The 15,548-nt window shown below is 37.9% G+C and overlaps 1 protein-coding gene across 4 annotated transcripts in view; it reads left to right on the top strand.

Moving 5' to 3' along the window:
* Positions 1–15,548, top strand: part of LOC124715549 (neurofilament heavy polypeptide-like) — an 86,412-nt gene that overhangs the window by 47,794 nt on the left and 23,070 nt on the right. For all 4 annotated transcript variants that reach the window (XM_047243524.1, XM_047244257.1, XM_047244249.1 and 1 more), the window contains 2 exons: positions 8,718–9,157; positions 9,869–9,989. In XM_047243524.1, the coding sequence (XP_047099480.1) occupies positions 8,718–9,157; positions 9,869–9,989 (561 nt within the window). The remainder of the gene's footprint in view (positions 1–8,717; positions 9,158–9,868; positions 9,990–15,548) is intronic.

The raw sequence follows: 15,548 nt of genomic DNA, 5'->3' as shown, positions 1-15,548 counted from the left end.
TCAACCCTATCTTCATTTACAGAATGGACAAGCTGTTGACCTTCACACACCAACACCTTGTCATCTACTTGTAGTTTCACCATCCTTGAAATATTTCCCATATATCCTCAAAACAGTAGCAGACGAACAGTCAACCAGCTTCACCAATACAAAGATTATCAATCACAAGCTCCAGCCTGTACTGATCTGCCCGTCATAAGTCACGTGTGGGGGGGTTTTCCCATTTGTGGATCATATTGTCCCTCCATTTATTTCCCTTGCAATGTCAAGTGCCCGCAACACACCAGACAGCTTTCCTTCTTGCGATGGACAGTGGTCATAATGTTTTGACACACGAGAGTATATTCAACTAGTTGTAGGTGTCTTGAAAGTAGGACCTACTGGATAAACACTCTTTTCCTTTAACAAGCCAAAATTCCAGTAGTGCCAACACACACTTTAAATATTGATGAATCTGTTCTTAGCTTTTAGAACAGTTACTTCATCAGAGGGACAGAGGTGATAAGTTGTGTAAAGTTGGGAGGGAGATTACTCTGATCCTAGAATGTGAAGGACTCACTTGATATGTTGAGTGGTGACAGATAAATGAAAGTCAGAGGTGAGAATTAAAAACATTGCGCTAACTTTGGCCCAGATGACAGGATAGTGAGACAATGACCACCAAACTGGCAGATCACTAAATCAGAAAATCATACTGTAATCACGAAACTTTGATGATAGTCCTCGTCTACAGATCAGCTCTTTACTGCAACACATTTCAACCCGATGGATGACATGTCAAGACCCTGGTTGAAGAAGTTGGTATTTTGGCTGTTCAGGAATCCTTCTGCTTTGAAAATCATCATTGTGGAAATGCTTGCCACACTAAAGTTTCTTCATCAGGGGGAAGAGGTAGTAGTCACTGGGTGCCACACCAGGAGATTAGTAGATGATTCGGCATTCGATAGACCATTGCAGCAGCATCATAACAGCAGCTGTCCTGTGCAGTATGAGCCTTGACATCACCTAGTAATCTGGTCACGAGATTTCGGTAGAATGCTGCTGTGATGATTTACCCTTTAAAGAGGCATCCATACAATGCTTTTTGTGTTCAACTTCACGTATGCGCACAAATTTCCACCAGCACAACTATGCATGCGCATTTGTACATGGCTAATTTACTGGGAATGGAGGCCACAGGTAAGGCACGTTGCTTCCCGACTTGGTGGGAATCTTAGTGCTTTTTAGCAGACTAAAGGCCACTGGGACCTGAGTGTGTGTAGTAAGTTGAGATTGTGCTGTGAAGCGATCAATGTGCAATAATTTGTGTTGACTTCAAAGGAAGCGTGCTGAAATTTATAGATTACATGAGTCATATGGAATGCTGCTGCTAAAGATTATTTGAATAAAAATTGGAAATGTGATGCCCTGAGTGTGAAGTATTACATAAGTCTCCAATCATATAATTGCGAAGAACAAGACTGTGTAAGTTTGAGTAGTAAAACAATGAAGAAAGGGCCACAATTTATGAAAAGTGTAGTATATGAAAACTGTGGACGAATATTCATGCTGTGGTAACTTAGAAAACGCAACTGCTGAGGAGCTTGACATCTGAACAAAAGAAATGATGGGCTAAATGCAGCTCCTCAGCAAACTACTAGAAATAGAAATGAAAGACATTGACAAAGCAAAGCATACAAAACTGGAAAACACAACCTCCCTTCCAGTGGCTGCTGGCGTTCATGTAGTTCTCAAGTGTGTGTAGTCTGAGGATGTTAATCTACATATAATATTTCATGATTAAAGTTGTGTAAACAACTTTTTATAAAATGATACATTGAAAGACAATTACGCTTTACGTAGCGATGACAAACCTCCCTCAACTATTTTTCAGTTTAAGGAATAATCACTGAAATGAAATGCTTAGTTTTGGAATAAGAAATACACATGTATCACTTTTAAACAGTTTGTCACTGGTTACTAGCTAACGAAATACTGTTGCCAGCCTTGTCGCTAAGCAGAAAATGTAAAACCTCACTGTGACATCCTCCTGAAATTTGCAAACAAAATGTTGCCACTTTGTATTTCTTGTACCTCTGTTATTAGATACTTCTTTACCTACTGTCACTTCTGTGTTTTCTTTTTCTGTCATACTTTTGTGACAATAAATGCAGCACAAATTCCCAAGCAAAGAAGGGGAATCCATTGCAGACTGCTTGCGAAGTGATGCAACGTATGGACATGAGAATGCCCATGCGTGTGTGCATCCTATCCACAAATTTTTGTGTGCGCCCTGTTATTCCTGTGCATCTGTGATCGCGCCCGAGGAAAGACACATCTTGTGAACATATATTAATGATCATCAGAAGTTAACCCTACTCCTTGGCAGTCAAAAGCTCAGAATCACCTTTACCTATAATGGTATAGTCTTCGCTTTTTCATTGTTGTTGAATCCTCATTCCAGCTACTCGTTTTCGTTTTTTTGTCTTGTGGTCATAGTGATACACTGACTTGTCCATAGTGAAGAGGCAGCTAGAGAAGGCTGCCTAGATTTGCTTGGCAAAGCTGCAACATTTCCGCTGCTGCCTTTGTTCTGCAGGCTACTTGGTTAGGTGTAAGCAGTCACAGAAACCAGCAAGCAGTGACTTGTTTTAAAAGCTGGTCCTTCACTTTTCCCATTATCGTCTAAATTGCAATACACTGGCTTTCAAGGTCAAGGGCTTCCACTTCCCTTGAGATGCCATCTTCTTCACAGAAGGATGGTCTACTGCTTTGTTTATTGTCTTGTTTGACAATACTGAAAGTGTCTGTGCCACCTAACCACTGTTTCATATTGCTGCACAATGCTCCACTGCATCAAGAAGCTGTGTCCTTATTTTGGCTCCTCTAGTGGTGTACTAAAGTACTGTAGTGCACATGGTCATAGTTTACTTTGACTATTACTCATATTCCTGCATACCAGCATCCTCCTGGACTTGAGGAGGGATGTATGAGAAACTTCTTGGAATCATATATACGCTAATGTAACTCTTGCTGTTTGAGAGAGAATTGAATCAAATTTTGCACATGTTGACATTATATTTATTGGCTATAATCAAGCTCTTTCCAATTTTTTGTCAAATAATTTGATCAGAATGTTGATGGGTGCTTTCAGAACGCATCAGGAATGTTTCCTCAAAGGTTAGTTTACTTATCACTTTTAAAAAGTGGTATGTTATTCTTAGTAATTAGCTAAACAAATCTATATACCAGCTTTTTAATGTGTCTCAGAAGTCTCGCAAGAATTTTTAATTTATGTCTGAGATACATGGCAATTTTTTCTTCACAAAAATTTACTACAATGCACTTTGAAAAATTTTGCACCACATGATTTTGTATTATGGTACGTACAAAGTCTGTAGCAAATTTCACCTTTTTATTCGCAGTGCTTCAGCAGAAAATGTGCCTTACGCACTGAAAAATGAAAGTTGTGGGAAACGCAGAAAAAGATAGGATTTATGCCAAAAATGAGTACCTTAATGTTGGCTGTAACCATACATCTGGTCTTTATTGTCTTTGTGTAGCTGTTTTTTTCTAGTGTGATCTTTCTTGCATTCCCTTTTGGTGAAACCAAACAATGGAAACTTCAGGTAGGAATATCAGTAATGTAGGAAGAGAGATTGCTACTTTAAAGAGAGATGTTAGTTCACAGTAAGTAGCAATCTCTCTTCCTACATTGTTGGTGTACCCTTTTGGCAGATATCATTCACTGACATTTCAGTACTAGCATTTCACATCATCAATCTTAACAGTTTTTCAGTGAATCAAATTCCATCAGATCCTAGTCTCACAAGGGCGCTGGTTCTTCCAGCATTACCAACATTGAATGCCGGAAAAGCATCTTACAAGGAAATTCTAACAGTAGCAGATAAGCGAAATGTTGTCTTTGGGTCTCTCTCCCAAATGAAGTTATTAAAGCTTTCATTTGGGTTTTGTGTTCAGTGTGTGTATTTCTTCAAAATGGCAATTGATTACATCGTAAGTGGGGGTGCACAGCCACCTATACTCTACAGATGTCTTCTCTGATGGCAGGAAATAATAAAATATCACAAACAAGGCAAGGACAGAGTTGCGGAGAAAAGGTGGTGGCTCTGCTCATTTGTTGAAACAACATAGCTTTTACATCTTTTGTAGTACAAATTAAGCTCTGGCAATTGGAGACAACATTTCTAACATGTTACGGAACTATGTGATGGCAAAAAATTTCAAAATTCTGATCAATTTTACATACCTACCCCCTAAACTTCCGTTGATGTTAATTCTCCGCCCCCCCCCCCCCCCATTTTTCTTTCATCTTTCCTCAACTCTTTAGTTCTTACGTGCTCACCACCAACATCTCTGCTTTCCTCTTGGTTCTTAATTGGATTTTTCATGTTTCTCATCTTAGAAATTGAACTGTGTTTCTCATTCTGTCCTGTCATCTATCCCAAAGTTGATACATTACTTACCAAAATACAAGGTATTACCTTTCATGTGCCATATCCCTGACATCCTGCCCCCTTTCATCCTGGTTTACACATCAGGTGAGTCCCTTGCATCCTGGTGTCTTGAGTGACCTGCCTCCCTTCCCAAACATATTTTTCTTTCCTCCCCGATAAAGGAACCAACAATTTGGAAAGCTAAAAACATAATTTTTTCCTACACTTTTGTTATAGGCAGTATTGGAATTTTACCTCCTGAAGGTTATTGGTGGCTACTAAACTCTCTCTACATAATTTTTCAGTTAGATTGCACAGAATTCCTTAAGCACCCTTATGAAGGATTTATGTTCCAGGAGGCATGTTTTCTTTTATTGTGATTTTGTGAATGAGTCTTAGGTGCAAAGCTTCCATTAACATTTCACTGATATTACAGAACACAATGCATTCTGAACCATTTGGCTGGTATGTTTGTGCTATTCTTTAATGAGAGCTTTTTAAAGTTCCAGAAAAGGAAAGCCACATTGTGAGAAGTATTTCCTTGATGTTATATTTTGAATAGTTGCAGGACTCTTTCGGTGGCTCCATTTTCCTGGATTGTGTCACCAAGATCCGGTTGCCTCCAGAGTTCACTGTATTCAGTGCCTAATTATCTCTGATCTTGAGGGAACTGGAGGAGATGAGATGTGCCATACTGCTAAATTCCTCTTCTCTTCAGGCACTGTGAGTGCCCTTTAGTCTCTGCAACAGTTGTATCCAGCCAATAAAGTAGTCTAGGATGTCTGCCTCCACTTACTAAGGCTGGAAAAGGAGATGTCTTCTGCTGAGTTGCAGGACACACAGGTGGTGTGGAAATGGAAGGGTGGGTGTAACAGGCAGAGGCATGTTGTGCCCCCTCAGCTCAGTTTGTCGTTCCCCTGCATGCATCTTGCTGTTGAGGCACAGTCATACATTGATGGGACGATGAGTGGTTTTAAGTGACACACTAAGCTCCATATAGTAAAGCCCACAATGTGGCCATGTGTACCTCCTTCCAGTCGTGCAGATGCGACGAGGTTCTCCTTACTCGTTTTTGCTTAGGCCACAGTCCTATGACTCAAAGCTTCTTGCTACAGTGAGAGTACCCTCCAATGTGTGTTGCTTGTGACATAGAGATCACTGTGTGCCACATTTTGTTAGATGGTGTTTTATTTCCAGACAAGAGGGTAGTGGCAGATTTGCCAGCCCTCTGTTTTAAATGACTTCAAACAAATGTGGTCAGAGTTTTAAGGTTTTGTGATTTGTCTAATTTGTTCTATTAAATTTTATGGATATGTCCTTAATGTGGTAACAGTGACTGGCTCATCCATATTTTTTGTTTGTGGTCAACCAATCACATTTCCCTGTTCCTTCCTTTTAGCTCCTTTTAATTCTGTTTTAATCTCAGGAATAGCACCTTATACCCCATCTACATTTTCCGGAAGGTGTGTGACATTGAGTGATACAGCAAGTCAATGTGAGTGTGGTGGCTGAGAGTGGATGAGTATCATTTTATAGTTTTCCTTCTCACTGTGTGACAGTGAATGTGAATAACTACAATTGTAAAAACTGCACTGTTGCTACATAGTTGTCACAGCCAAGTTACTCAGTGTTTCTATCCATTATCTCAGGGTAACAAAGAAATGAGTTTGAAACAATATGGATGGTTGGAAATTCATAGTCTCAAAATAATTCTCACATCAGTTCTTTCATTTTGAAATATTACTGATTATACACCAAGGAACTGTCACAGCAAAAGCAATGTTTTTCCGAAGTGCTTAAGTGTCCTTCAGGTTTCATGGACAAATCTGTATGAGGCTAAGCAGTTTTACCATTGTTTAACCTATTACGCTGTCACACTCTCGTGGGATTGCCAACTGTCAGCAAATGTGTAAATGATTTGCTAACTTTGGGACATTTGCTTCATGCCCAGCACAGCTCATGAAAACACCAGTACACAGAATTGCGAGATGGATTGGCAAGCTCAGCTCAAAATGAATAATACGACTGTAGGAAATCGTCTTGCCTTCAATCAGATGCTGACACACCTTTTGACAGTGTGATATGAAATTGTATCTTGGTAAATTTTCCTTGCTCATTGTTAAAGTTCTTTGGCAAGTGGAAGATGTCTTCAAATCACAATTGAAAATGAATAAAACATGATTTAGAAACTGGCCAGGAAAGTGACCTGCTGACAGTGAACTGATGTTTAATGTTCTGCATATCTGATAGTGGTTGAAAAATATGTGCCTGCTATAATTTGTATACCAAGTTTCTAATCACATTATCACTAGATCAGTGAAAAAGATGGAACAATCAACCAACCCAGGATTGTTGTTGGAATAATTTCAGATGAAGTGCTAAAAATTACAAAGTTTCAGGCCCAGTCAGTTATAACTTATTCCAGAAAGTTAACCTCAGAACATTTTCCATGCTTCGTTACTGGAATACGTGTATCGATTATGCATGCACACTCTAGCTTATGGAGAATAAATAGTATAAGTTATGAGGTAAACAATGCATTATGCAGAATGTCCCCTTCCTAGAAAGGCAGTTCACACAAAAATTAATTTTCTAAGGTCAGAGGTGTTTTGTTATCCATTTGTTAAGGATTGTTTTAATGACAATCTTTTGTTATGCTCCTAACATGCTTGAAAGCTGCTGGTCACTATCTCAGAAAAATCAACTCAGTATGACAGAAAATTAGTGTAGTTGTTACAGATTCTAAATAAATGAGGAAGTGATTATTTTGAGTATGAATCGGTTCCATTTTATGCATGTTGTTTCCTTATGATTCCAGTATGAACATTCATCTAAATGTTAAGTTTTGTAAAAATCTGACTTGCCATTAGTATACATCTTCCTGTACAATTAAAAATTCAATAAGTAAGATATTTTGCAGTTGAGAATTTTCTTCAATTTAATTTTTAGTTTGATCTCTGCATGTCATGTACACCAGTTGAGACAAAGAATTTTCATTTCATGGTCTCATCTCTTTAGTGTGTAGCCCTTTTTTTAGAAAGGGAATCTTCTGTTGAGGGTATTGTTGGTCATATAAATAACAGAGAAATCTGGAAATGCTATCTCTTTTTTCCTTGTTGCAGGTACAGGTTTGTGCAGGATATTTCATTTACTAAATAAGACTTGGTGGAAACTCATTTCGTGTAAAATAACAAAATTTGAGGAATTTTTCATTGAGTCATATTGTCGCAAATTCTGAATTTGAGATGACTGAATACTGCTGCTCAGCTGCTAGAATTGTAATAGGGATAATATTGGAGGTTGTGCTCTGAATTAATGATGCAGCTACTCTTTGAAATTGTGATCTAAGACATTCCTGAATTGTCATAAAGAGTAAAATTAGAGTAGTTAAGTATGCAAACAGATGCAATGGGCCTGCAGCCTCTGGTGGATACTAATTTAAAATTGTGCATGTTGTGTTTACGACTGAAAGTTTTCACTGGTGAGAACTGAGTATGTGGTTACTTTTCCAAAGTGTGAACTCTGAACAAACTGATGCTTGTGATTGTGTGAGCTTCCTCGTACGAACTCTTGGATTCAAGAGCTGCTTGCAGAATTTATCTATTCTTTGCAGATTCATATTTATATTTGACATTAAGAGCATATGAAAATCATAATTTGGTTGAATGTTGCAGCAGAATCGGAAGTGCATCAGCTTTTGGGCCTTGTACAATTTTACTATATAGTTCACTAGACTTGTTAAATGACTTTAAAATGTTACTGCATGGTCTTGGTTGTCACTGTTGGGAAATAGATTTTACCGTGATGGAACTAGAAGCTGTAATAAAAAGATTGTCAAAATCAAAAATGATTCTGCACTGTTTCTGCCCATTTATGATAGATGTAGAGAAGAGTGAAAAGTTGATGACAGATTATTTCACATTATAAAGTGTTTCAGCCAAGAGCTATGATATAATATTTAATAGATACTGCCTGGAAAAAAATGCTGATACACTGGCCTGTGAAGTAAGACATTTAATTCCTAGACTTGCAAGTTCTTGTCTGCTGTTCAGATAGCTGTTTATGGTTACTGTTGTAAATTGAGTTTCTATGAAATTTCCCAACAATGCAGAAGAAAAATGTGATGTTGTTGTTCAACTTTTGATTTTGAATTTCAGTACTCTGAAACATGATGTATAATTGCAGTGAATGTTACTTATTTCAGACAAATGGCCGAATTGTTCACGTAAATGGATCCCGCACATGCCTGTAATGGTTTTCTTGTTTTGACTTTGCATACAGGCCTCATCTGCCAGACGCAGCCATGAAGGAAGCTATGGGGGTGGGACCGACTACAATAGTCGCTATAGTTACACTGAGGATAAGGGAGGTTACGGAGAGGAGAGGGGCCGCGGATATCGCGAGGAAAGGCGGTCCGCAGGAGCTTTCAGAGACCGCTCAAGGGAAGATTATCCCCACAGAAAAGCAGATCATCTGGATTCAGACATGCCTCCACCCTCAAGTGGACCTCCTCGCCATGTGTCCTCCCCCCGTGGCTCCTTCAGGGGAAGAATTAGTAGCAGAGGCTCAAGAGGCCTATCAAGATTCATGCTCGCCAGAAGAGCTGACTCCATACTCGCCAGGAAGAGGAGATTAGTTGATTCTTACACGGTCCGCAAGCAATATCTAGCAAGAGCTCATGCAGAGAGTTTGAGGAGGCTCAAGATGCAAAAGTTAAGGAGGTAATAGCTGTTAAAATATATTTTAAAAAAGCATATGAAAATGATTGAAAAAATGTGATGTATCATACAGAACAGGAGGATTGTCAACTGGTCAAAGTATTTTTTTCTTTTGACACTGAATATTCCTGGAAAGTAGTTTGAAAGAAGAAAAAGCAAAACACATGATAAGCATTTCGCTGATAATGGCTTAGATGCCAGTGATTATCTGTATTTTACATGTAAAAATGTGATGTCATGTGTTAGGAATGAATAGTTTGTATAAGTAATACCATTTTTAATGGTACGTGTGTAGAAAAACCAGTTGACCTCTGTTACTATGGTAAATGAGAGATAGCAAAACCTCTAAACTAATTGCATGTAAGAATTGTGTGTACTATGCTGTGTAAAGCATAAGCAGACAGTTACTAATGATGAAACTCTACAGAAATGAAAATGATTAATTAGGTTTTCAAATACAGATTTTTGAAGAGATAAATGCCCCAAGAAATGGCATATCTTCTTACTTTGTACTAAGCATTCCATTGATATGAAGCATAGATGAAATTTTATGTGACGGAGAAGGGGGAGGGGGTTCTTCACTATGATTATGAAATGGTTAGAACCTGAAATGAACATCATCTACAGATGTACTAAAGTATAGTTACATAAACTTAGTATGTATTATGTTTTCTTCTTATTTTGTTCTCTTATTTAAATCCTCTGTGAAAGTAGGCTCAGAGAAGCAGCTGCAAAGAAAGAGAGTGCAAAGGCAGAAAAAGATTCTGCAAAAGCTACAGAAGATATAAGTGACGAGGAGAAAGAAGCAAACTGGGAAGAAGGCAAAGCAGCCAAGGTAAGATAAGGTTCATATTTGTTGTTATGAAACAAAGAAGTCCTAAATGTTTTTTGAAGTTCCATTGCAAATTTTTCTGTAAGTGTTACTTGTTACTGTTACCATTACTCGAAAAAGCCACCTGTTGTTACTCTTTAGGCTAATGTTTGCTACTGCAGTAGCAGAAAATGGTAAGTGGTGAAAGTCATGGAAACTAGTTTCATATCACCTCTATGCTTGTGCAGTATTTTCTTGCAGTATCATTGCAGTTATTTTCTGCCAAAACACCCTACTCAACAGGGGTTAAAAATGGCTTGTTGATTTAGGAGCAGGTGATTCATTTTCACTTAAACAAATGCAGTGTGAAACAATACTACTGACCATTACACTTGCTTCACCAGGAAGGAAAACATAATTTTTTCTTGTGTGTAGTAGGAAATAAAAATGAATCAATTTGTAGATGCCTAAGGGGTATACGGCGTGCAAAATTTAGTACATGAAACTACCACCTGTTGAAGTTACAGTAGCCCTAACCTTGCTGGGAATAGTGGAGTGATACTGTTGTGTACCCTATTGGATTCATTACAATCGCAGCAGTTACGTCTGTTCCTGTGGACACTAGTCGCATTGGCCTGTTAATGTCTGCATGACATTGAGAATGGCCCTCCCGAACCCATGAACTGTGTATCAATTGTGGGATCCCAATGAACATGAATAGCCTGGGACAGGATAATTTTGTGAAACAGCAATGGGAAAAATAATGTAAAATTAGCAGTTTTTAATACAGTAATATGAAATTGATGTTTTTTTATGAAAAATTAATATATTTGTAATTTTGCTGTACAAAAATGCTACAAATTTGAAGATAGCAGTTCACTAATGAGCCTACTTATAACTTATTGTTACGTAGTGTCAGAATTGCATTTAAAATTCTAATTTCCTCAAGGCTAAGGTTAGCATATAATCTTAAAGTAACAGCTCAATTTTTCCTGTTCTGTTGAACTCAATACAATGGGACAATACGCAGTAGTCTGGAGAAGCCTTGATCCTGCCTCTTGTCAAATTGATGTGCTGGTGGGTGTTTAACCTTCTTAAATAAGGCAGAACCCAATTGTCCAACATTCAAATGCAGATTTCTGAATTGAAACCTATTGCATAAACTTCCCTTATATAGAGAATGGAGGTAGTGTTTCTCCTAACAATTTGTGTGGTTGCTCAGAAATGCTAATCATTTACGTATTCAAGCATGTAGGATATTTCATGTCAAATTGGTGTTTCTTGTGTGCTGTTGCAATGTTCATTGCTAGCACAGTATCATATTTTCAGTTTTTAGTGTCCATTGAATCGTGTGGTTTGGAAACACAGGTTGATTCAATCCTTTTGTCACACAAGATAATTTAGGAAGTTTGTCTTATGACACAGCAGCCACCATGATGATTAAGGCATTTAGTGTGTAAAATTGTGTGTTGAGTATGCTGTAAAAGACAAATATTAATGGATTTGACAAGAAAATTGTAAAATTAATTTCATAATATGTCACATTGATGTAAAGCAGTGTATTGGACTCAAATTCTTCAATTTTCACAAAAATACTTTAGTGTCATGTACTGCATTTCCACACAGTTAACCTACTATTCCGGCACTTTCACATTTTCGATTAGAGATTTGCAATCTGCCTCTTCTTTTGTGTTCTGAAAAATATGGTCTTTGCACAAAATCTTGGGAAGTTTCAAGGAGTCTGTATTTTCTTGCATTAACATTTCCAGATCAGATTTGTATGGTCTCTTAATGGCTACTTTTTACTTCCACTCGTGAGAAGATAATGGTTAATTTGTAACTGCATGGTATGCTTCCTTCAGTATTATACAAAGTTACAATCTGTTTCCTTTTCTGTCAGCTGTCTCTCTTGTCTGTAAGATAATGAATGGACAGAACTAATGGCAAAGAGAATTTCTGTTGATGTTCAGTGTACTTATACTGCAAAAGTGAGATGTATATCACTGTTGTTGAGATTGTGCTTTAGCACAATTGTGCTTAGCTTTTGCATTTGGCAGGAACACACAAGAGGTTGGGTCATGTTTTGCCAGTTGACCTGTTGTTACAGAGTACACACACTTTCAATGGTAATCTTTGGGAAATGGGAAAAGTTAACATAAAGATTTTGTTGTTAAAGAATAACAAAAGGCAGTGAATGTGTAAGGAATTTGTCATTCATTGTTGATTGTGTGTACTGCATAAGCCAACTTCTATGGAACTGGAATTATCCTTTCCTCCTAGAGCACATGTGAAAAGTAATAGTGGGCTATTATGTTAATGTTTGTTAACAATGAATGACCCAAAAAAAATTTTTTAATAGGTGATATAAATGAAACCTCAGGACTTAAGCAGGGCAATAATACAACTGTGCTGCTGATTGTCACTTCATCACAAAAAAGTCATATACATTACACATATTCCTCTCATTTGCTGCGGATTTCAAGAAAACCACTTCATATCAAAACTTTAAACAGTTGTAAGATACTTAACGAGAATTATGGTAGCAAAATTGTTTAAAAGATTTGTGATTTTTCTTGATAATAGCACATGGATCCCTATAAAGTGAACAATAGTTGTCCTAATTTAATTTTTTGTGGAATTTGTAAAAAGTATTTCCTGTCGGTAGTGAAGCAAAGGAACACTTAACACTGCTAACATTGTAGAAAGGTAAATCCTTTGCAGCCTTCTGTCTGGAATTTTGACCATATTATTCTGAACATGGCAGTCACACATGGTAACAGATTGTGTATAAAAACAAACCCCACTTCCCTGACATAAAGTTGGCATTGAGTCCTGAGATATCATATACAAAATCCAAAATTTTAATGCTTATAAGTTACACATTAAATTATAGTTAGCTATTAACTAAAGAATGTCTTCACAGCTTTAATGAGTTATTGAAGCATGTGAAAACACTTTGTTAGAAAAGACCTGTCTTCAGTGTTACTTCGCAGAATCTGAAGTTTGCGGTCAATGCTGACACCCATGGGCTCAGCAGGATGATGAACAGTGGAGTTTTGCAAGTGTGGTGTGTATTGTATATGATAACTCAGGTCAGAAAAGGTTCAGTTGCGTACATAATGAAGAAAAAATAAAACCTGGAGGTATATGGCACTAGGGGCTGAAGAGCTTATTGTCTTCCTGCTGTCCAAAACTATTTTTGTTGGTCAGGATTAGTCCAGTCAATTAAAGGAAAATTGGGGGAAAGATTTGTGTAGCTGCAGATTTTTGTAGGAGTAGGTGGTGGTGGTGGTGGTGGTGGTGGTGGTGGTGGTGAATGCATTCAATACGAAAAATCAAGTGTGGTGGATTGGGGTTAAGGTCACTTCCAAGTATAAAATTAAACTACATTAGATTTCCTACAAAAAGATCTTATTCATTTTTTCCTTTGGAAATACTACATTTAGCATTGCAGGGAATGGAAAAATCAGGGCAATAAGTGTTTCAACGTTATAAAATCGATGTGCGTTGTAAAATGAACTGTGTTAAGAACAAATTTTAAATGTATTCTAGTGTTTCCGACTTAGTGTGAGTGTGAATCTGTGTTACTTCTGTTTATTCCTCCAAGCCACCTTCCACTTCTTTACGAGGTGACTTACTTGGAATTAGCAGCCACTATTCATTACTGGATAGCCGGCTGCTGGAAATCCTCTGGACTTCTTCTCTGTTGAATAACACTAGGTACAGGAATTTTTAGACTCTTTTCTACTTATGAAATAAGTTGACATACAAACTTTACTTTTCATCAGTTAATGATGTATTTGACTTTGATACACAATAAAACTCTTAATTTCAACATCAATATTTAACTTCAGGTAAGTACCTCGTACAATCGAACGTCAGAAAAAAATTGAATTACAGTTAAGAAAGTTGGCTTCGATAACATAACTTTTCTTAACATGACTCAGAAAATAGTCTTGCATATAGCAAGGTTACGTCAAGAGTTCTCAAGAGTTCTTTTTCAACTGTCTTGTTTTAATAACAATAGTCAATGACCCAATAAGCACAGTGCTGCATATAAGCTCCATGGTTCTTCCTTACACACACATCTGTAGATTGCCTGACAGCTTCTTGTCGGTGCTGTTTGTCCACCTTATCTTTCTTCCTGCGACTGCACACAAACATGATTAGTGCAGTAGGTAGGATTCTACCATCCCACACTCATACCCACAACATCGTGTCTTAGAGACGGTAGGTAGAATTTATACAGAAATTCTCGAATCACTACAGTATGTACCACATCTGAGTGAAGCAGGTCTATGTAGAGGGATAAATTGCAATCAGCAAGTGTAATGGTTGAAAGGCAGGGGTGAAGATTAGAAGCATTCAGGGAAGGTAGGTCGCTGGATTGTTAGTCACGCTGTTCTTTCCTTCATAAGTCTGCAAAACGAAGCACGAACTGGCAGTTCCCCATTTTCTCAGGTGCACTATGTCACAAATATGAACTATAGTGTGTTTCACAAAGGTACATCGACCCAGCCACAGCATGGTTTATGAATCACTGTTGTCACATTGTGCAGACATGTCCAGGGGTGTTCACTTTCCCCAAAGTGCCGTTACACTGCGTGGAATATAGATATGCATATAGACAGAATCTACAGAAATCTCGGCACGCTATTCTGCAATGGTAGAGGGAAATGGATACTTAGTCACCCTGTATGGCAGCTGCGGCATTCTTCTGGGAAAGGCAACTTCTCCTGTGAGTGCTGTTCACTTTTTGATTTAAAGACTACACCTTCCTAGCACTTCCTGTCCAGTTCTCTCTTGTGAGTGGATAAAATAACTCCACTGAGCTGGTATTAATAGAGTGGAATTGCTTTCAGTGCAGTAGTGAGTACTTATTTGCTGCTGTTAAATGCTCTATTATGTAAAAAGAGCTAAACAGTTAGCCGTTACTTGTCTGCTGTGCTAAAGACACTGCACAAAGTGTAGCATGTCAATATGTATTTGATATGTCGATTTCATTGTCTCCATGATCTGTGGCTGGAATAATTTTCACAGCTTGAAGGTATAAACTGCACCACCCTAGCCCCAGTTCTCCAAATCTCTGAAGAGGCCTGAAGGCTTAAATTCACTCCTTCCGTAACCAATGTAGGTCACTTAATTGTTATGGAACTTCAGATATTTCCACAAAAATCAAGCAAAGCATTACAGCAGGTTATTCCTCTTCTAGATTTGAACATGATGAGCCCTATTTAATCAGACATACCAACACCCACCTAGACAGATTCACAATGGGTGTGTGGCTTAACTCAGTGCAGTCCACTCAAGTGCCAAATATTTATGAATGGAAGAGATTAATGGTGAGAGAAGTGCAGTAACTTTCTGATAACACAGTTAATCAGTTTTACAATGTGCCGTCAGTATAGACAGCAGCAAATTGCCACATTTATTAAAACAATCCCTTTCTCACAAACACCACGTAGGTCAAATTAAGCACTTCTCATTCATTGTTTAACAGAATAATTTTGTTTATTGGTTACAGTTATAGATGAGTAACCGTAGATATTTCCATAGTTGCTCATGAATTCTTAGATCACTTCT

Source organism: Schistocerca piceifrons, chromosome 1 (assembly GCF_021461385.2).
Source record: "Schistocerca piceifrons isolate TAMUIC-IGC-003096 chromosome 1, iqSchPice1.1, whole genome shotgun sequence".
Lineage (NCBI taxonomy): Eukaryota > Metazoa > Arthropoda > Insecta > Orthoptera > Acrididae > Schistocerca > Schistocerca piceifrons.
This window is presented reverse-complemented; position numbering and strand designations above follow the sequence as displayed.